The 23,900-nt window shown below is 40.3% G+C and overlaps 1 protein-coding gene across 1 annotated transcript in view; it reads right to left on the bottom strand.

The window, feature by feature from the left end:
• Positions 1 to 11,479: 11,479 nt before the first annotated feature.
• The window catches only part of Rgs5 (regulator of G protein signaling 5), a 37,708-nt gene continuing 25,287 nt past the window's right edge, over positions 11,480 to 23,900 (bottom strand). The window contains exons 3-5 of the mRNA XM_034513337.2: positions 22,624 to 22,685; positions 14,483 to 14,649; positions 11,480 to 12,836 (exon numbers count right to left, since the gene is read on the bottom strand). Coding sequence (XP_034369228.1) covers positions 12,675 to 12,836; positions 14,483 to 14,649; positions 22,624 to 22,685 — 391 coding nt within the window. The 3' untranslated portion in view covers positions 11,480 to 12,674. The remainder of the gene's footprint in view (positions 12,837 to 14,482; positions 14,650 to 22,623; positions 22,686 to 23,900) is intronic.

Below are 23,900 nucleotides of genomic sequence, written 5' to 3'. Positions count from 1 at the left end.
ACAGGAAGGGTGATGTGTAGGAGGAGCTAAGGTAGGAGGAGTACTGAGAGGAAGAAAAGGAGTAAGAAGAGGAGAAGAAGGAGAGGAGAAGCTAGGTGATGAAAGAGAGAAAGAGGGGGGGAGACAGGGAGGCAGATATTCATGTATCTCCACCAGTCAAAGATAGTTGTTATATCTAGGTTGGTCAGTGGGTTACACCTCTGATTGAACAATTCCAAACTTATAAAGCCTATGATTAACATTATTTAAAAAAAATGTATAAATGCAAAAAGGAAAAGGGGGCATGGGATAGGGGTTTCCTAAGGGGGGTGGGGGGGAATGGGGATAGGGGATGACATCTGAAGTGTAAATAAAATATCTAATAAAAAAAACCAAAAAAAAAAAAAAACAACAGAATCTGCTAGATGCTATGCTAATCTCTGAGAAGGGTTGGCACAACTTTACTCCTGAAAAATAAAATATTTTTGTTTTCTCCAGGTATATTTTTAAATTGTCTGGTAAAATTGCTTTGAATTTCATGAATAACTTTTGAGAAATTGTCAGATACATTTACTTAACAATGCCAATTGTCTCAGTAGCAAAATAGCAATAATTAATACCTTTCACCCTCCCCATATCCTACTTCATAATTAAAAATAACAATTTAACAGAATCTGCTAAAAGATATGCTAATTTCATCTCAAGGGAACCTAATGTGTCTTACTTAGCAGTGACTAAGTGTTAGGAACTCAGAACAAGCCCAAAGGTGTTTGGATTAGATGCCTAAACCAGCGAAATTCTTTGTATCCAGTGTTTTGAGAAAGCCTGGAACTGAGAACAAGGTGTGACTCTGGAGCAATGGTGGTCAGTGACAACAGTATTCAGTGTCTTGTGGGTAGGAGAAGCCAGCTAGAGCAGTCATGAACTCAGTTTGACTTTTGGGATTGATGACTAAGAACAATATTGTGGACCAACATGTGTGGGAGATCAAGGGAAAGGCATCAGAGGTCTGCTTTGCTGGTGGGGCCTGGTAGGAAACCAACCTTACACTAGGAATCATGACATACACAGAGGCTAGCTCTTTTCTGCCTATGGAATCCACAGAGATATTACTTACTCTCTTGAATTTCTTCAAGTTGAGTGGGAAAAATCACTTCTGCTTTTCCCTACCTTACACAATCAGTTGAGTGGCACTTGTGCCTGGCTCCCTTTGATTGACTCACTAAACAAATACACTTAAACCTGTAATTTACCACAGTCATAGTTCTGACCCATTTCTTTGGAATATGCAATCAAGTAAGAAGACATTGGGGTCACAGTCTAGACAGTTAAAAAAAAATACTGTGGCATTGGTAAGTTACTAAACCTCTCTTCTCAGTTTCAAAAAGGATTGTTAATACCACTTCTTATATGTTAATACCACTTCTTATTCTATTCCTAAAAGCTATTGTTTGTTTGTTTTTGAGACAGGGTTTCTCTGTATAGCCCTGGCTGTCCTGGAACTCACTCTGTAAGCCAGGCTGGCTTCGATCTCAGAAATCCACCTGCCTTTGCCTGCCAAGCGCTGGGATTAAAGGCATGTGCCACCACTGCCTGGCTTCCTAGAAGCTATTGTGATGGTAGGCAGAAAGCACTAGGTAAAATACCTTGCATATAATACAAACAATTTCATTTTTATTACCAGTGTTATTTTAGAGCAATCTTTGGAGGAGGTGTGGTCAGAATATACATTCTCCATATGTAAATGACCTTGTGTCTATGTCTTTAAAGAATGGACAGGGAGGGCAAGAGAAGGGGGGAGGAATAAGACTGGGGGTGAGAAGAGGAGGTGGGGCTGTGTGCCCTGCATCACCTGCACTGTAACAGAAAGTAAACAGCAGTGACAGCATGACACTGGAAACACATCGAAATTCACTCTGGAGTGACTACATGGGGTTGGGAGATGGGAGTGTGTGTCACCTGGGGGCAGGGCTCCCTTCTCTCAAATCCCCACACTGTGAGCTTCAGCATGTCATCTGTCTCCTCCTTTTGGCACTCTATCTGCACATGGATCTTCTCAACAAAAACCTGAGTTCCAGAGAGCAGAGACTGAGAGTTCCTTATGTCTCTGTATCTCTAGTTAGCATAGAGCCTACTACACAGCCAGGATGCATTATACCTATGGGTAACTGCAAATAGATGAGCTTAGGACAAAGTTTTAAAATGCAGAAAAACGTGGAGCTCTGGGCTTTGCTCCTTCAAGACTCGGAGTCAACCTGGGATCACTGCATTTATTCTTATAGGCTTGTATTCCCTAAAAGAAGTTTGCTTTCTTTTCCCCCCTCCACATGGCTTGTTCCACTGATCACTCATGATCCAGAAAATTGAGCTGTTTGTCTTTCAGAGCTTAGGAATGTGCTTTTCCTACTACTGCTGATTGATCGCCATTGCTCCAGTTATACAAACATGGTGTCTGGGAGAAGTGAGAATGCAGTGGGGGAGAAATAGAGTTCCTAAACTCACAGCAGGAACATGACGTCTGTCCAGTGCACTTCAGAAGAAAACAAGAGCATGTTTGTTATGGCAGCTCATATGGAAAATCTCTGTCACCCCTTGGTGCTCTCAGCATAGCTCTTACTTCCTATGCTTGGAGAACACGTGAGTTCTTTGGAGTCCTGTATTACATTCTGTGAGGATGGTGATGGTCTTCTAAACAGGGGTGAGGTACTGACCAAGAGCTGTTCTTCTAGTGGAGAAAGCAGGAGAGACACTGAACACGGAACTCTGGGACACTGAAAGGAACACATCTAAGAAAACCTAAGTCTCCCTCATAGTAAAATGGGATGGCTGGTTTTGAAGTTTAAAGGGAGGAGGAGCAGAAGTGAAGGAAAGACTGAGAAAGAACACATAGCGTTTGTTGCTGCCACTGCCCTACCATGACTCTTCTCCAGCTGTGGGTCTGGAGTCACTGGTGACTTTCTTTGAGTACCAGTTCCTCATGAGAAAAAAAAATGGAACAAAAAATAATGTTATGGAGTCTGAAGAGATGACTAGCAGTTAAGAGCAATTGCTGATCTTGCTGGGGACATGAATTCAAATTCTGTAACTCCAGGGCATCTGACACCTCTGGCATCAGCAATCACCTGCACTCATGTGTGTACACCCACACATAGACACACATACATACACATTACTAAAAATCATAAACCTAAATCCTTAAAAATTCATGGTCTGAAGCACCTGACGTAGTATCCACCAAGAATATAGACTATTGATTTTTGAGTAAGAAAGGAGCTTCCTCATAGAAACTAAGGCTAAGTAGTTGAAAAAAGTCTAAGGTAAGAGGTAAAGAGGAAATTCAGAGAAAGAAAAAAAAATAATTTAGTGCTGAGATCAAATGGTGTAAGGTGGCTCTAAGCAGGATTATGGGACATCAATTCCAGAGGAGTTACAGAACTCTGCTTATGCTGATGTAACTCTACAGGTAGAAATAACCTGAAAACCTCAGATGTCAAGAGCTTCACATTTAGGGGAAAGCAAGAGTGACAGATGATCCCCTGCTTGCTGCAATCTGAGATAAACAACCTTTATCAGAACTAAACCAACCAGAGTCCATGAGCAGAGCTAAGACAAGTTCCTCCATGTGATTCTTCAGGCTTTTCCTTTCCTTAACCATTTAGATAAAGTATGTATCTGCTAGTTAAAGATATTCTCTAGTGAGAACTACTGCTTATTTATTTGATGTGTGTGTGTGTGTGTGTGTGTGTGTGTGTGTGTGTGTGTGTGTGCGTGTGCGTGCGTGCGTGTGTGTGAGTTGGGGGTTCAAACTCAGGTCCTCACATTTGACCTATATCTTCAGCTGCAGCAAGAAATACTTTTATTATTTAAAAAATGTAATTGCATTTATTTGATGGTAGTGGGGTGTGCCGAGGTATATCTGTGAAGGTCGGAGGATAATTTTCCAGAGTTGGGTCTCTTCTTCCACCACGTGCATTCCAAGAATAAGACTCAGGTTGTCAGGTTTAGTGTCAAATGCCTTTCTCCACTGAGCCATCTCTGAGGCCTTCTAAATGAGAAATACTTTTAATGAAAAGAAATATATCAATTGTATACTTACATCCACATCTACCATGGATCTTCAATATGTAGCTATCACTGAGGTATCATTCAGGAGCTGTCTCTCTGTATAACCAGCCCTGGGAAGATACTGTAAATACTGAATGTGTTAACAGCACTCTGTAGAATCTGATATAAGAAAATGAGCTCCAGAGCAGAGAAAGGAGTGGGTAATCCCAGCACTTGTGAAGTAGAAAACTGGTACTGCCAGTTTGAGGACAGCTTGAGCTACATAGCAAGAAACTGCCTAAAATATAAAGAAAAACAAGAGAGAGAGAGAGAGAGAGAGAGAGAGAGAGAGAGAGAGAGAGAGAGAGAGAGAGAGAGACCTCCAGCCTCAGGGCCCATTCTCTTGTACTCTGTGCCCTCCATGTTTGGCCTCTGTTAATTCTGCTGGTATTAACAGTGTGGCTTCACAAAATCTTTAAATGTCTAAGGTTCAGACTTATTATGTGTGGAGTAAGCATTTTGAATCATACTTTTCACTTCACCAAGTTACAATGGTGACCAAGTGAAATATATTAAGAGAACATTGCAAGGGTAGTAGTTATAATGAGGTCATAGGGTATCAGTACCAAGGAGTCAAGACATCTCTAGTAGACATCTGGTAGACCGGTTAGCTGCTCATAGTTTTGTGTGTTGAGTTTATGTTCTTAGGACATAATGAATGAAACATAGCTCACTTACGTATTGTAGCTCACTCTAGGATGGAAATGAAGACCTGTTATATTTGTGCTCTCTCTCTGTCTCTCTGTCTGTGTTTCTGTCTGTCTCTGTTTCTGTCTCTCTTCTGATAATAACTAATAATGTATCTCTTTATCCTACTATGCCTTAATAATTCATACCAAAAGGATGGTGCCCTAGTCAGCTTTAACTGTCAACTTGACACAGCCTCGAGTCACCTGAGAAGGGAGTCTAAACTGAGGAACTTCCCAGATCACATTGGCCTGTGGGAGGTTGTCTTTTGTTAATTGATACAGGATTGCTTAGCACATTGTAGAGAACACCATTTTCTATGTAGTTGATTCTTAGCTATGTAAGAAAACTAGATAAGCTTTAGCTTATGGGTGAGCCAACAATCAACATTGCTCCATGATTTCTGCTTCAAGAACTACTTGAGTTCCTGCCCTGATTTTTCTCAAAAATTGGACTATGACCCAGAAGTATAAGCTAAATAATCCTGTTCCTCCCCCTGGTTGCTTTTGGTCACAGCGTTTTATCACAGCAACCTAAAGGAAACTAAAACAGATAGTGAGATAGTGAAAGAATCAAACTGGCCTACTTAGGGAGCCCAGAAAACAGCTTTATTTCACAGGCTCCAAACCTTTCATATATTTAATTAATTTTATTTACTCTGGATCACTTCTCTGTGCTACAGAATACCCTTTTGGCAGCAGAGTAAAATGATTCGGTTCAGGAGTTATTTGTGCTGTCTAAGGTCCTGGAGAGGAAGAATGTAGCCTACAACTCAAATTATGCGAGTCTAAGCCACAGTAGACTGAGTCATCCAGACGGAGATGATGGATGGTTGGGACTAGGATACCATTCTCCCAGCCCTAAGGTCATCTCTGGATGCCTGCATTTACAGGTCAAAGAGCCATGGATTTAGCTTGCATCAATTCACGCCTTTTGTATCTCTGAAGTCTAGTTAGCTGTGTGGTTTGAGAAGTTAGGATGTAAACAAATGTGTTTATTTTGATTTCAACTGTCTTCATCCTCATATGCAGATACTTTATTGAATATTGATTAATAAAATAAAAGACTCCTTCATATAAGCTAAAAAAATATATAGGCTAGTTTACTTCTTTCTCTTATAGTTAGTCATTCTAAAAGACTACGTGGACAAACCACAAATCCCCAGTGCCATTAAACATTTTTGGAGGAAGCAAGAACTGCTTCAAATGAGTGAGATTTGCCTTCTCTCAGTGTTTACCCCCGACTGGGAGGTAGAACTGATATCAGAATGAAAAGTCACGCAGTAGTTACCTGCCAGAAAAAATAATCCAGCAATTCATTTACTTCTCTCCCTTACCAGTTTCTACTTAGAAAATTGGCTGGAGGTGCATGGGAACAAAGAACGTGACAGATGCCTGACCTACTTATTTAGCAAAGGAGCTGGTGTCGGAGCCCAGGAAGTGTAGTGCAGATACCTTAAAGGAGACAAAGTAAGGGCCGGGCCCAGAGGAGTCTGAAGTTATTTACAGCCCCACCATCTCCCATCTGGCTTTAGTTTAGCCTTTGCTGCTCCTCTCTGAATAGATATACTACTGTGCGTGTCCATGTGTGTGAGAACCATTGTTTCTTGAAGGTAAAGCTAGAAGCCATACTAACTTTAATTTCCTTTATTTGTCTGTCTTCCTGAGGAATTAAGAGGAGATGGCATCTGCACATTTTTGTGGATGAATTTTTTTTATAGATTAAAACCTCTCTTTTGCTAACATGCTTCTAAGAGAATTTCCTGACTGTTCTGGAGGGATGACATCCATTGTGGTTAGATATGGTTGGGAGGATTAAGATGATGTCTCTGGAGAAGATGACATTTGATTGTTAAATTCCCTGAAAATGTCTATGTGTTAATAGGGTAAAGGCAGAGGAACATAATCAAAGGCCTTAAACAGGAGAGGACTGGCATGGCGACATCTTTGAGGAGTAGTACGTGACTTGCCAGCTTAGAGAACCATGAGCAACAGCTGAAGACTTAGGATGCTCCTCACTGGCATGTCTGTGGTCAGCATTTTAGTTCGAATTAACTCATTCAAAGTACAAGTGATCTTTGAGGAACTCCACATGAGAGTAAGTAGTAATATCATTGTATATTGATTTAAATTATTCAAAACGGCAGGCCTCCGATACTTAGGTATTCTTGAAGTGAATTTGTGTTTTGTTGTTAATATTTCCTGGGGTAATTTGCCTGTGCAGGTGATTCCATGGCGGACTCCAAATCTTTATGCCCCCAGCTGCTGGTCTCTCAGCCAAAGTGAAACTTTACAGAGAAAAGAGAAGTGAGCCTTCGTTCTGTTTGGGCATATGATAATAATAACACGATTTTCTGAGCCTGGATTTTTAAATATTTTATCACCCTCTCCCCACTCATTGTCAGTCAATTGCTAGAGAAACTTAAGTAGGTTGGGATTTTCGTTGCTAAATTAAAAAGTCCAAGTAAATTGTTCTCTTAAAGGAAATAAAGATGCATTAATATCTACTCGCCCTGGTTTTTCACATTGAAACCCCTGCTTCTCCTCTAATACTCTTTTATGTGTCCTTTATGTTTTCCCGGAATTCTGCTTGAGTATAATTCAAGGCAGACATGCATTTCCCATATGTGACAGTTCCTTTGGTTTCATGAAGCACCGTTTCTCCGAGCACAGTTGTTACCAGCCAATCCAGTCGATACTCCATGGTGAAGACAACTTGAAAATGTGGTCTCGATGATAGAGACCTGGCTCCTTGGCCAGGAAACCTGTCTGCCAAACACTGAGCAAGGACTCAAAAGCTTGCCTTTTAATAAAATTATCATCCATATCTTTTATTGTTTTAACAATAAACACTAAGAGAATAGGGTTTGACCAAAAAGTGGATAATTTGAAAACACCAAGAACTGTCCTGTTAAGACTCATTCAAACACAGACTGCACCAGAGGCTGTGAAAAGAGAAGCCATGAGGGAAGCTGCTGTATTGGAAAAATTGGAAGATACTGATTGTAGGGATTTGAATGAGAAATGTACCCCCCAACAACTCCCCTCGCCCGCCCAGCAGTCCTAGGCATTTGAACACTTGGTTCCCAGTTGGTGGTGGTCTGTGTGAAGTTGTAGAAGATCCTTTGCTGGAAGAAGTTTGAGTTGGACTTTGAGAGATTACAGCATTGCCCTGCTAGTAGTTTACTCTCTCTGCTTTGAGCTTGTCATTCAAGATGGGCGCTCTCAACTTCCTGTTCCAGTAGCCATGCCTCTGCTTGGCCATCGTGGACTCTCATCTCTCTGAATCCGTAAGCCAAAATAAACTCTCTTTCCCTTAGGTTACTTCTACTCATTGTGTTCTATCATAGTAATAGTAAAGTAACTTACAAACCAAAATTCAGAAAATGTAAATTTAGAGGGAAAAAAAGCTTAGGATACCTTCTAATGTGGAGAGCTTGCCTTAACTGACTTTGTTTACCCAATTTTGACACACACAATAAGATTGGGTTTCACTTGACATAGGTTCATTTGTCCTGTTTTTCTCAAATTAAAGCCAATATCCCAGGTCTCACGGGATTCCATGTAGTTCCTCTGATTCAGGTGATGCTGCCACAGCAACACTAATAGTGTCACTTGAAGTGTCTTTGGTCCTTGTTAATAATACATTTTGCCAGAAACTCTCAGAAACTCACCCAAGATGATTAGAATTAGGAGAAGAATAGATGATATTGAAATGAATTGGGACATTTTCTCTATAGTAAATACAGATGGGTCTTATGGGAACTGGGAATGACAACTCACTTTAATTGCTTTTTTGGTCTCTCTCCCTCTTTGTCTTTCCAAAATTCTCATTTTTGCTTCTCCTTGGTTAATCTGATCTTATTTATTTGCTCTCTCTTCATTTTTCATTTTTTACGCAAGCTCTGTGCTTCTATGCAGTCTCAATCCCACTACCTGTGAGCTTAACACATCACCTAAATTATCTTAGTGTCAAATTTAAAATCATGGGATTTGAACTGTTTTCAGTAGCACTGAGATTTATGCTTTTTTTTGCCAATATGAGGAAAGAAGAGAATTACTATGTACATTGAAAATCACAGGATTCAAATTATATTATTTTACTACTGAACCTATAGCAGCTGGGCCAGCAGGTGATTGCCTCCCACCTCTATCCAAGGAGAAATGGTCACTTGCTGATTCATACGTTTTGAGTCTTGTTTTAGCAGCCTCTGTTGGGACTGAATCTTGGTGGGGAACCCTTCCACAGATCAAAGCTTCACATATTGTAAACACTGTATGTGGGGGGTGATTTGGGGTAGAAGTGGGGATGATCCTTTCTTATGGAAAAAAATACTTCTTGAAAGAACAGTTAGAAGTCAAGAAGAACTCATGAGACCATTACATAGGCACATATTTAACATAAAATGTGATTTCTGTTATAAGCTAATGTTTATTTTATTATCAGTAAGAGTGAGTTACACACTACACAAAGTATTGGATATAATAATCAGGAAACCAACACTATTGGTCCAGAATGTAACACTTATGAGAGAAGTGCTGGCACAGGACTTAATAAACCCCTCATCCTGTTCCATTTTACCCGACAAAAGAATGACCTCCCAAGTTACAGAGTGAAAAACCAAACCAGAATTGTAGTTCTCTCACACAGCGATGACTTCTTGTCTTGGAATGTTTGGCAAGCATGATCCAGATTCCTCATCTCCTATGACATATTTCTCAGCATTTCTCTTTATTTTGTCTATGCTTTTGCCTGTACCTCTTCCTATGTAGGAACTTATGTGCTCTTAAACATATTCACTATTACCTAAGTATTGAGAGCCCTGGTGTTTCAGAGAGGGAGAAGGGGAGAGAAAGTGAGGGGGGAGGGAAAAAGCATATCAAATGAGGGGACATATTAAACTGCATATGAGCAAGATGGCTACATAGCTTCTCTACTTGATATGTATGATTATTATTAAACAGTGAATTGAGGATAAAACTCTAAAGCTCCTGACTGTAGGTTGTCTTCATCATTCTCTACAATAAGCTTCTATTTAGAGTCCCGGATGTCTCCTTCAGTGGGGACAGCAGACACTTTTCAGTTCCAGGATGACATATTGAGGCTACAGAAAGCTTTTACTTTGGTTATCGGTTGCTTTCATTAGCCACAGGACTTATTTAATGGGAAGCGTGTTTAACACCGGAAGTAGCTTTGAAATTGCTGGCCTTGTGCTGAGAATGTTAAATGGATGCTGGAATGCATGTGGAATGGAGACTCAACTCTGGAGAGTCTACACACCAAGACTTACAGGCCAAACCTGCCTAGAGTTCGCTAGCCCTGGGGTTTGGATGCTTGGATGCTCCAAACTGAACCCTCCACTCTCTACTTTCCAGTACCCACAAGTCTAATGGAAAAGAAGCCCTCCACAGTTGCCCTTTTCTTTAGTTAATTTCCTATAGGATCTTAAGATGAACTTTTTTGTCTTGCCTCTTGATGAGCCCTGAAATGCCTTCTGTAATCCAGGATGACAGCAAGACGCTGTTTGATTATCCATCAGGCTGGACTGTTCCTCTGTGCTTTCTAGCCAGTGGGCTAATTTTCCTAGGCCTGAGTGCTTACTTCTTTGCTATTTCCCCTTTCTGCTTTTATTGCCCTTCTCCTGTGTCCAATTATCTTCCAAATCTGCTAAATTCCCAGGAAGTGAAGGAAATGCCTGCTAGAGGATCCAGTTTCAGGAGTGAAAGTCATTCCTCCAAATTAACTGGCTGCTTAAATAACTCTCAAACCATCTCTCATATGATGGCATAATTTGGTAAATCCCTAGAAAAGAGTGCTTATTAGCGTATCAATTGATTTGTTAATGAATGCCTACTGCTCTTCAGGAAATAATCGAATCCTTCTCATTGAAATGGATTTTATACAGAGGAGGCATCAGTCAGGTGAAGTCTATGTTATTAAATGGGATAAAAGAAAAACCTTTTAATTAATTCATCTCATGCATTTAAAATGAAAATGAGCTGAAAGTTCAGTGTATACAGTAGAATATGGTGGTGTATGGAATATGAGCAAAGAGAGTAAAATAATTCTGTGCATTTGATTCTGCCTTTTGAAAGGTGTCCTCTATGTAGGAGAAAGTGTGTGTGTCTGTGTTTGTGTCTCTGTATGCCTCTGTGTATTTGTGTGTGTCTGTGTGTTTGTGTGTGTGTATTCGTGTATGTGTCTGTGTACATGAACAACCCTGCTCTAACGGACACACATGGGACATAGACTCCTTCGACAGATGGTCTCTGTAGCTGCTGATTTGATTTAAAGATTAATCTGACCCTCATCCCAGAGTTATATTAGCCTCAGACAGTAGCCCAGATTATGGGCCAGTTCCTCGGTGAATCACAGGCCTCCTTCAAGAACAAGAAGCAAATACTCCTGTCCATTGACCATAATTTAGACCCAACCCTTTCCTACATCCCAGACCCACTTTCAGCCTAGCCTTGCTCTCCTGGAAGAGGGAGACACAAGCAGCCCCTGACTCACACACTAAGTAAGCTTCATACTTTCTCAGGCAATTTACTCAAGGGAAACTGGCGAGCAGGGGAAGGAGGGGGAAGGAAGGCTAAACAAACACTACATATTCTTTTCCTGGAAAGGTCATCTCACTTTTTCTAATTTCTCAGATTTAAAAGAATGTATTTTCTTCTTGTTACCATAGAAACTAGACTAACATAGAGGGTTTTTTTTTTTTTTTTTTTTTTTTTTTTTATTTTTTATTTTTCCTCAAAAAACTTTCTAGTCCAATTTTAAAACATTTGGCTTCTCCTTTAGAGCTAGACAACTTACCTCCTACTGGCTAGCTTATATGTTAGAAGAGTATATATGTGTGTGTATATATTGCTTTAAATTTAAAATTATATAGAGCTACAGTAAATGTCTGGATATATAATACAGCCATTGGACTGCAGAAGCATACCTTTCTGTGTTCTTTTGTGGCCTCATAGCACTGCCCTTGAGGGGTCCTTCCCTCTCTCCTCACCCTCCACTGACAAGACTAGCCAATCACACAGTCAGTTGGTAAGCATAGTCAATTGAGGTCTCCATAACAGGAGCCATCTGGGTGAGTGTGTAACAGCTGGTTCATTCCTTGGGTATTGTCAGACATTCAGATATTCCAACTAATGTGAATAAAATATTTCAATTTTAGATTATTTTCCATTGTTTAAGAAACAGTTCAAAAATATTTTTTTTTAGGTATTTAGCATTTCTAATTGTTCTAGAGAGTCAAAGGCTGACTTTTTCCCTAGTGATTTGGAAGCGTAAGGGCGGAATTGAAATGAATTCTGTTTAGAACCAGAATATATTTGTTGTATCTCTTATTGAGAATGTCTAGCTAACACAGCAGTACTCTAGAAATTACTCAGTAATGTTAAATAATGTACTTGCTTAAAAAGACCTAATGGTGGCTGCCTTATAACCAGCTTGCTGCTTTTTACTAACCAAATTCTTGTCATTAGAGGATAAGAATTAAAACAATAAACAAGACCAGTCAAAGCCCCATGAAAGGGGATACTTGCATCTGCTTTCCTTTCAGCCTAGTTTAAAGAGCATTCTATATCACCTATTTTTTCACAGGCAGCTTTATGTTAAACAGGATATTTCTGTGATTTAGACTGACAGTAACTTGGTAAACCTTTATTACAAAGCAGTCAGAAAGAACAAGAGAAAGTGAAGGCCCGTAGACAACAGATCTACGTAACCAAACCAAACCAACATGAGCGAAAGAGTTAGCAACACAGCCTGTGGTTCACCTATGTTTGGGTATCTTGGAGCAAAGCTGCTATAGAGAAATGTGTAGGTATCTGGGGGATGCTGTGTTGCAACAGAGGATGTAACTCAACTCACAGGGCAACTTTTGAAGCCTGACCAGATGACTACTTGATTAACTCCATATAAAACTCAGAGCGCACAAAGCGGGGCAGAGAATCCTTCTCCATCAGGGCGTAGATCCTTTTCTGGGCCAGGTCAAAGCTGTGAGGGGAAGGTTCCACCAGGTTCTTCATGGTGATGTCTTTAGTGAAGTGGTCAATGTTCACCTGTGGGCCAGGAAACAGGGTCCCTGCATCAGTTCAGGCTTCAGGATTCGACGAGTATACCAGAGGGGCAGAGTTCTTACCAGCAAGAGGAGAGGCAGGAGGATGCCACGCAATGTAAGAAATGCCACTGCTGTTTCAAAAGAACTGATACTGGCATGAACATGTGATTCAGATTCAGATCCAACTGCTATTGGACGCCTACCAGGTGTCCTCTACCAGGACCCCATCTATGCCTATGCTATTTCATCCTTCAGCAACCTAAGAATATATATATACACACACACACACACACACACACACACACACACACACACACACACACACACACACACACACACACACACACACACACAGGGTTAGGTGTCTGGAGATCATCTCTTTCTTAAGTGTTTTCAAATCTTGAGAAAACGATTTGAATGCCGATGAATTGATGCTTGATTTCATGTTTCTATTCCATTAAGTTTTCTGCTTTCTATGACAGTGACAGAGAACAAATAATTTGTGGCCAGGGACCCATGACCTTTTTTCAGAGCTTTGGGACTGTTATTTCCTGACAACAAATGAGGAAACAGTAGTTCTAACGACTTGGCAAATACAGCCATGAACCAGCACCTTATCTACTGAGGGGTAAATTTAGGCCAGGGAGTGAAGCCAGGACCTTCTGCAGACTAGCAAGTGCTCTATGCTGAGCTACATCCCTATGGCCACATCTTTCTCTTAGGAGGGACAGCTAGGGATACAACATAACCAAAGGAATAAATATCTGAGATTGTATCTATAAGAAGAATCACACATGCAAACGAAGAGAGATGGTGGGAATCTTTCCCCTTACAAATCATCTATAACAGATCACTGGCTACGAAAATGGCTCGCTCAATCACCTATTGTTTGACTCCAAACCTTGATGACAATTTAGTGTCCACACTAGATTCAAGAGAACCGTGTAGGGGTTACAAGTCCTAACTAGATGGACTGATCTGGGTGCGCCCATCCTGGAATTTTTCAAGAAGCTTTTCAGTTTGGTTTCATTGATAGCAAAGATGATGGCAGACAAACTTCCTCAAAGCTTTCTTGACACCTGTAGGTATCTGGTCTTTACCAGTCAATTACTGGTATATTGGCTTTAAATACATTTTGCACTGTTAACGTGGATTATTTTGGCTTTTAGGAATGGGAGTCCTGTTGCCTCAACAAAGGGCAAATGTCAAAGGCTAACGACAGGGGACCCACTGGCATCAATTATTTCAAACATTCATGTGTGTTTTCATATCTACTCTTATTTAATTTTCACAACTTTACAAAACAGTTCAGTCATTCTTACTTTTTGAAGGGAAAAAAACCAGTCCCCCCTCATTTTATCCCAAATCTTATATTGGCCTCATTCCTGTTTAAGGTTGGTTGCATGGTACCGAAGTGAGACTCCAGTAGCTGTCAGCTGCACACTTGTCTGTACAGCATTTAAATTAGGCACCTGACCCTATCACACTGCCTTTGCATCCAGTAGGTGCTTACTATGCACTCTAATGAAAAGTATGAATAGCCATTAGCTCCAAATGTTATGCCTGCAGCTCATGAAGCCGGACCTGGCAATGTGATGATCTGACTCTTATATAGCTGCACTCAGCCACCTGCCCACCAGTACCAACCTCTTTAGGGGCCTCTGTCTGGATGAATTCTTCATAAATTTGCTTTGCCTTCTCCGCCATTTTGACAGGGGACTTGATCTTCTTGTAATTCTCACAGGCAACCCAGAACTCAAGGTTTTCCTCACTGAATTCAGACTTCAGGAAACTTTTGAAGCTGGCAAATCCATCTAGTGGGTAAAAAGTCAATAGGGAAATTTCATGAATTGATTTGACAATGAATCTATATCTAACCAAATAGCTCAATCTTACTTCTAATACTTTCTGCCATTGATGTAAAAATCTTACAAATAGAATTTATTTAATTCTCAATATACAACCAAAGGATAGGTACTAGGAATGACCTATTTTGTAAATGAGGTCACAGAAGTTAAGGGACTGTTCCCAAATGCCCAGCGAGTAAGTACAAAGCCAGGACTCAGAACCAGGCCATCAGATTGTACAGTCTCACACATTTGTCTATTATCCTCAGACACTTTTCAAGAGTGTGCGATTCTGTTTCTTGGAACAGGAAATGTCCATTAGGAGCTGTGTGCTCTCTCCTGCACTTGAACTGAGAGAAAAACAGAAGGCTAGCACAAAGATGCTAGAGATGATGAGGAAAGGCTCCATAATGTCCTGTTCACAGATTTTAAACATCCCTTTGTTCAGATGCAGGCAAGCTGGGACAGAATCAGAGACAGCAGAGAACAGCTCTGCCCACCATGAACTCTGACACTGAAGAGAGGGCTTGACTTCATAGTCTGTTACACAAGGGAATGCAGTGTTCATTTGGGTTACAAATGTGTATAACTTTGAGGACTCACATCAGTGCTGATGACATGCAGGACACATGTCAATTCCAAATAAAACTTTTCTTTTTAGTGGTGAAAATTGAATTAAGAGCCTCATGCATGATAACACAAGCACTCTGCCACAAAGCTATGTTCCTAGCCCCACAGAAAATAATTAAAACTTGGTTAGTCAAAATAAGGAATATTAAAAATGACTGCCAGAAACTATTATCTCATTTTTTTTTACAGTTGAGTTTTGAGTAAGTCACTATGGTCAACAAAATAAACTTGGTTCCCTGGCAGTGTTTAGAGATTCCAAGAAAGTAGAGTGAAAAATAATAATAGAGGAGACTCATTATACACCTGTGCGATGAAGGAAAACCTTTGAAGAGAAGCAATGGAATCATAGCAGGAGTCTGACTTTAGTTAGGAAGGAAATAGGAATATTCAAATTGATGTCTGAATGAAGGAACCAGGTGAAGTTGTCACATACACAGTTATTATGTCCATCAGTTAATTTTACATCTGTGTTTAGAATAAAGTGAATGTAATATAGCAACCATGAGTCCATATACAGACATAGATGCTACCTGTGTACCTATGATAATTCCTGGGCCTTATCCTTTCCTCTTTCTAGAACCTTGTCCTTCTAGAACCTTCCAAATGATAGATCGAGAGAGTTCACAAAGAATTTAATAAGGTATTGGAGATGAAAAAGAAAAACATCTAAATTTATGCTGTTTTCCTTCTCTTATTAAAGAATGTGTGTGTGTGTGTGTGTGTGTGTGTGTGTGTGTGTGTGTGTGTGTGTGTACACACATATACATAAAACTGTTCACACTAAATCCTAACATCTGTATCTGTAAGAATAGAATCATCCTATTACAAAGGAAAATGGAGGTTTCTAAAGGAGAAGAAACATTCCAGTTTCCATGGCCTATGTCAAAGTCACAATCTTGGCAGCATGGCCTAGTGTGCCACTTGCCTCCTGAGACAGAAATGACTGCCATCAACTTTAGGGAACAGGTTTCCTTTTGCTTGCCTCTACCAGGACCTGTCTACAGTTAATTACTTCTGTTTAGGTAACATACTCACATTCTAGATTCATTGTTTGACCCAGTTTCAATTCATTTCTCCTTTCCTTGAGCACTTGTTGCTATCTTGTCTGTAGACTGTACATTTTTATGTATTGGCCATTGATTATTTTATGAATTGCACAAAATATATGTGATGATAAAACCAGAGACACAGATCTATTTTTAATATGTGTGTGGTATGTGTGCATGTGTATATGTGTATTATCATGTGTGTGGGTATATATGTTGTTCTTGGATCCTGATATACATGTATGTGCATGCCGGGCAGTGGTGGCACACGCCTTTAATCCCAGCACTTGGGAGGCAGAGGCAGGCAGATTTCTCAGTTCGAGGCCAGCCTGGTCTACAGAGTGAGTTCCAGGACAGCCAAGGCTACACAGAGAAACCCTGTCTCAAAAAACAAAAAAAAAAAAAAAAAAAAAAAAAAAAAAACCAAACCAAAATACATATATGTGCATGTATGTGGAGGCCCAAGGTTGATGTCTGGAATCTTCATTGCTCTTCCACCTTATTCTTTGTGATATGAAGCCTCAGTCAGACCCAGAGCTTGCTGATAAGATGGCTCATCTCACTGGCTTATTCTGGAGTTTTCCTGTCTTCACCCAGAGGGGTGTAGAATTACAGATGGGTGAACACTCCCACTTGGCTTACATAGACTCTGTAGATTCAAGCTCTAGTCCTTTTACTTACATTATGAGGTAGCATTAACCACTGAGCTATCTTCACGATACATTTTTTATTCCTCCTGTTCATCTTATTTCTAACTGCCACACTCAATTCTTAAGAAAAAGAATGGTCAGGTTGGAAACTAACTGAGGTTAGGTTCAGTATTGATTCCAAGACCCAAGCAATTTAATCTTTCCTCTGCACTTCTAGGACACTGTCATGGATCAATAGTAGAAATACCCGGGACACGAGCTTGCTTAAAGGCCGTTTTCTCTAGGAACCTGGCTGGCTACTTGAATTACTTTGAAACCCTTTGATAAAGTCAAACATGTTTCTTCTTCTTATCCCCACTGTAGTTTCTTTTGTATTACTTGACATTTTTAAATGATAACTGGTCCACATATGCGTTGAAAGAAATAAGACCCACCTTTATCCTTGTCCTGGCTATTTCACTGTTGTTTGAACAAATGTGTTGGATGCCTCTATTGAAATGGAAAGACTCTCAAGTCACTTTTTAGTTACCAGGAAATACGGCCATATATAGGTATCCATACAACCAGAATGCAGACTTCAGAGGAGAAAGTAATTCCATAGAATGTGCCTGAGGCAAACTCTCAGCCCCAAACACTCAGAGTCCCTCAACCCCATAGCCCCTCAGCCTCACAGCCCCACAGCCCTTCAGCTCCACAATCTCTGAGCTCCACATCCCCACAACCCCTCAGCCCCACAGTCCCTCAGCCCCTCAGCCCCACATTCCCTCAGCCCCACAGTCCCTGAGCTCCACAGTCCCTCAAACACACAGCCTCACAGCCTGTCAGCCCCCCAACCCACCTATTATCAGATATTCTGAGTTGCTTATTCCATTTCTTTGTAAAATTTTGAGATAAAGATCAGTCCTCACAGTGTTTCAGGCCTGAGGACACTTGTCAGGATTCCTCAGTGACCTGAGTGTTTATGTCACTTATGAACCAGCTCTCCATTACAGAGACCCATGTCCTGAATACTGGTTTTATCTCTCTGGTGAATTCTACAGTACTATTTCAAGTTTTGTTTTATTTTGTTTTAATCAATGTATGTACTTTAAACCAAAACACATAAATAGTTTTATGCCCTACTGGTCTGGGAGCTATTTAAAGCAACTCTTTCTTACATCCTGAGCACTCTCTTTGGGGCCTCTCTTGGTAGAGTCCTACACAGTCACTTCCAGTCAGCTTTCTACTCCACAGACTCTGGTTTTCTATTGGTCATTTCCCCAGAGACTTTTACTGTTGAATTTCTATAACCTCTGCATGTATGGTTAGTTAGTTAGTTAGTTAGTTAGTTAGTTAGTTTTTGGAGTCATAGTTGAAAAGACTGCAGGCCAAATATCTCTATTTTACAAGATGTACATATCTTTCGTAAACCACTGCTTTTACCTAGGGACTTCATACCACAAAACTCCAAACCATAACCCCCCAAAAGGATTACGGGGCCTGTATGAGCCAGCACAGAGCCTCAAAATACCCCTCAGCACACCTAGGTACCACCCACTATGCAGGACTCTGATGAAGCTCATTTGATGACTGGCCACCATAAGAATTCTGTGGGTATGGTACCCATACATCATATGGCACTCATACATTGTAATCTCTGAGCTGGCCCTAATGAGTGATAGCAGTTTTTGACATTAGGCAAATAAGAGCAATGGCCTTGTATGGAGAGTGGGGAGGGTTGGACAAAACCATCTGTAAAAACCACTTTGAGGATAAAAGGAGCATTAAACAAATCCAAGAATCCAAATCAGATTGTCATAAAGTATTGAAAATGAGATTAGTACAAATGCTTCATTGGAGACAGGGGAGTGGGGGAGACAGAAATGGCATTGGTAATTTATAAGAACCATGACATGGCTTGTTGGTTCAAAGCTAAGCTCCAGCTTTAGGCCCAAGATTGCCCAGTGGTGATTCCTGGCACACCTTATTATAAAATAACACAGACAAGTTATCTAGCCTGTTGGAGCCTCTTTGGCTTTCCAAAGGAAAGTAGTAATGAAACCTATATGACAAGGCTGTGGTGAAGACTAAATAATTCACACATATGGCTCTTTTATGGGGCCACGCATAATTTTCATCAAGTTTAGTACGCACTGGTTTTCATCATTACTTATAACAAATTAAACATTACTGTCATAATTACAAGCTCAACACAAATGTTACCTCATCTGTGACATCTTTCCCCCATTGCCACCTACTCACTCTTGAGGGTTTTTGTTAATGGAGAAAGACAGTGCTTTCTCCCACCACCACCACCCTCCCCCGCACTGGGCCTATCTGCTTGTTCGGCCATCTTTTCCCTGTTCCTACCTCCTTCCTCGAACATATGCATCTATTACTTAATAGTGGGATCTCAGTGGACTAGGAAATCTCTCCAACCCTCAGGATCAAAGAACTTATGTTTTTAAGACAGGGCTTCTCTGTGTAGCTCTAACTGTCTTGGAAATCTCTTTCTAGATAAGCCTGGCCTTGAACTCAGAGATCTGCCTGCCTCTGCCTCCTGAGATCTAGGGTTAAAGGCATGAACATCCAGCAGAACAAGAACTTTAAAGACAAGAAAATACTTCAGTTTTTGTTAGTGTTGTATTTTGTGCCACAGGCAAGCTACTCTTCTCTCTGAAAAAATGGATTCTTTTTCTGAAAACTAAAGGTGCTTGTTGCACTTAAGTCCCAATACTACTGTAATCACTAAATAGACCAGTATATGTAAATTGCTCAGAATAACATATGGAATATATGAATGAAGAATACCTCCTTTATATCACACATTTTATGGTCCTTGTCTGTCATAGGTGAAAATCATGGCTGCCATCAGTGAGATGATGAGAGTGTGGACCCATGACACAGAAGGAGGAAAACTTCGAAGCAAAGGAAGAGATACCAAAGCCAACTGTGAAGACGGAAACTAAAAGATGAATCTGGAACCAGCTGCTGCTTCGTGCCTCGAGAGACAGTCCAGCCCACAGGGGTGTCTGAGGAAATGCTCTGACCTTTTGCAACTCTTGGGAGAAGAGAACCCAAATAAAGACTGTGCTGCCACAAACTAGGCTGTGTCCCTGTTTGCTCTTAAAAATGCTCATGTAGGAGAATCCATGTCCCTGGTGATGCTAGGATGGAATTATGCAAGCCCTCATGTGCAGTCTATTTTGGGTTTTAAAGATCAACATACTTGCCATGTGCCCTATAGGCCTAATAAATGAAAACAGATGGCTCCTGTTTCAGAACTGAAGGCAAAACTCCTAAGAATCTGGTATTTTAAGAACAAAGTCAAAGACCCCCAAATGATTAAAAATCGTTTTTAATACCAGTGAGACGGCTGAGCTAGTAAAGGCATTTGCTGTGCAACCTGATGCCCCAAGTTCTGTTCTAGAACCATCAGTGAGAAGAAAGAATCAACTCCTGAAAGTTGCCCTCTGATCTCCCCACACACGTGCGCGCGCGCGCGCGCACACACACACACACACACACACACACACACACACACACACAGCATGCATTACTAATAACATAATTTAAAAATGATTTTGAGTGAGTAGATCCTTGCTAATGAGGAAAGACTGAGCAGCAGCTTGTATAGGGTTTATTTCTACTACAGAAAATTTGATTAAAGAAATGCTTCATAACTCTATCAACTCAGAGGCAATATCCTATGTTAACAGGAAGAATTCCAAATGTTCCTTGTGAATCAGAAAAATGCTACCCCTACCCCCCCAGGAATTAGGGAGGTGCTGTTTTTTTATTTTTTAGACATGTCACTCGTTAGTTCAGATAGGTCCAGAACTCACCATATGGCCCATGTTAGCCTTAAACTCACAGTAATTATTTTGTCTCCACTTCTTAAGCACTTGAATTTCAAATATGAACCATCATGCTCCACTTTAGATGGCGTAACTTTCTCAAGTCAAGCATGCAGAAAGGGGTCATTATGCTCTGAATGGTGTGCCTTTTTAATGTACCTGCTTTTCTTACTTGTTTTGTAGCAAGGTATTAGATATTTCTGATTATAGATTATTAGTCTCAACAGATCCAAAATGGGATACTTCTTAAGAGATACTGAATAGCCATGGCTTGATTTACATTTATCCATGATGCATAATGGCTGACAATCAGGTAACAGGTCACACTCTGCTTCTTCAACCTGGTGATACTGAGGTGTCTGGATGCTGGCATAAAGCTTTTTGGGCATACCTGTCCTCCCTATGTTTCCACCTTAAAAATGACTGGAGATAAAAGGAGCAGAGACAGAACAATAAGACAGACATGGAGAAAGTAGCATCTCAGTGAGAATGAGAGAGGAGACACAGTAATAGAAATATAATGGGGAAAAGACAGACAGTAATAACAGACAATCTTTCTTATAGCTTCACCCTCCTTTCAAGCCACAGCTCCATTGTTTCTTTCTGGTTGGATCTTTCATACACACACCTTAAGCCCTTCTATGGATGGAGCTAGTTGGAATGAAGAGATACCATGTTTAAGGAAATGGTTGGCTAAAATAGCTACTGAATGCTTTTCCATTTATTGCTTTGAGGAAATTATTCACATATATGAGCAAATGCTCATAGATACAAGCATAATTTCTCCTCTGAAAAGTAGAAAATACTACAGTGAAATCCTCCGATCTTGCAATTGGAAAGACAGTGGCCCCTCGACAATGTAAAGGTGCTAACATTACATATTTCTGCCTTAGCTTCCTCTCTTAGCTTTTTAAATTCTGATAATTCTCTTAAAATGTATGAGTTTGTGGGCCACAAAATTAGTATGAGTTTACATACTAAAAAAAGAATTTACAAACAAACACACTGGATATTTATCTTTCCCCTTAAGAATTCTGGAAACATAGTTTCGCTAACTCTTAAATTTCTTTATAAGAGCAGTGAATACTCCTATGTAGGCTACTTGACATTCATAACTTATCAGCACTATCCCAAATGCTACTGGCCCAAAAATTACTGAAATAAGACAATAAATCAATAAATGAACACAAATATCCTTATTCTACATAGCTGAGTGTGGAGAGGGTCAGTCAAGGAGTAGAGATAGCAATCTTATAAGGTCAAAAGGGCAGTTGATAACAGGTTGAGCTAAGATGCCTGTGGCTTGTTCAAAGACATTTTCAACACAGAATCTAATCTTTCTCAATCTATGAAGCAAAGCAGGAAGGGCAGTTTATCTGGCTCACTCATGAGAACATGAAGAAGCATACAGACAGAGAGGGTGGTGCCCACTTGTAGTTCCAGCACTTGAGAGGTGGAGGCAAGAAGATCAGGAGTTCAAAGCCATCCTCAGACACATTTTGAGTTTGAGGGCCAGGCTAGACCTCATGATGCCCTGTCTCGACCAAAGAGGCATGTGATGTGGCTTATACAAACCAACAAGGACAAGCATGAACACAGACTCAAATATCTGTTCTCACATTCTCCCATGGTGGCTTCCCCTTTCAGGCAACTGTACAATTTGCCCTCCCAAACTGCTCTCCACTTGTTCAGAGCACAAATTGGAGAAGAATATGAGCAGAACAAAGATGTTTTTTATCTGTCCTTAGTCTGACCCTCCTGAGAACCATGTGAACTTACAGCTGCTCTGGAGAAGCTTGTCCAGGGATTGACGCCACTGCAGGACCTCCTCCAGTGAGGGCCTAAACCAAAAATAAGGACAAAAGAAAGGTGACAGCATAAGAAGGAAGTTAACCACGTGCATAACAATGACTTGACTTTGGTTTTATTAGGTGGTGACACAGCTGGTGATTGGTCCTCAGGATATGGACAGGTGGATTATTTTTCTCATGGTTATGTCTGATCAGCTGGTTTGCTACCTGATATCTGCATGAGGTTTTTATCGTTTTCTGAACAATCTGACTAAACAGACTTTTTTACAAGTAGAGTCTATTTGTCCTGAGGCTGTGTCCAATAGTCTTATATATTTTATATGAGTGAATCTGAAGATTATCTTAATTTCAAATATAGGTTAAAGAAATCCAACTGTCCCTTCACAGAGGATAAACTGTTGTTCTGTGTTTCACAATGCCACACATTAGTCACCAACATAGTCAGCAAATGGAATTTGGTAGAGACCCCAATGCCATAGTTATCTCACTAAGGACAATAGAAGACAATCAGCTTGAGTTTACCCCATACTGAAAGTATGACAGGAAAATAAAATCTACATTTATTTATTTATTTATTTATTTATCCCAGTTATTTTTTCTCAAGAAAAAACTCTTTAGCATCTCTTCAGTCAGAATGTTGAACATAAATGTTGACTTCAAAGAAGGTTAATAGCCAAGATATAATAATAATAATAATAATAATCTACTTTTCCTTTAGTGTTTGCATCTACAGAAGTCCCACAACTGCGCTTTGTCACAACCATCAACTCTCCTCTCTCAACAGCATCAGCACGTACCTTCCTGGGCTCACAGCACCTGAATCCTTGAATCATCACTTTTGGTCTTTATCATCCAATTAAAGCAGACTGACAAGACATTTACTATGGGATTAAAATGATTCAGTGTTCCCCCCAAGGTTGTAGGTTGTTTAGTAACTGTTCCAGCCAACTCAGAAATACTCTTGTTTCTAGTTTTTAAGAAATCATATCTTTGGGCATTTAAATCATTGACAGTGGCAACTGATGTTGCAGAGACAATTTTCAGTCCATATCTTATTTTTCAGGCATATGCATTCTCATTGTATCTCTGTAAGGAATCCAAGATGGTCTTTTAACTTTTTAAGTGTTGTGATCACCTCCTAAACTCTCTTTGTAGGAGATGTGTCAATTGAGTCCTGAATTGATTCAATATTTTCCCAAATTTATGTGTTCTTTCTTTGAAAGCCAAACTAAACAAAAAGCAGGG

Source organism: Arvicanthis niloticus, chromosome 10 (genome assembly GCF_011762505.2).
Source record: "Arvicanthis niloticus isolate mArvNil1 chromosome 10, mArvNil1.pat.X, whole genome shotgun sequence".
In the NCBI taxonomy this organism is placed as follows: Eukaryota; Metazoa; Chordata; class Mammalia; order Rodentia; family Muridae; genus Arvicanthis; species Arvicanthis niloticus.
This window is presented reverse-complemented; position numbering and strand designations above follow the sequence as displayed.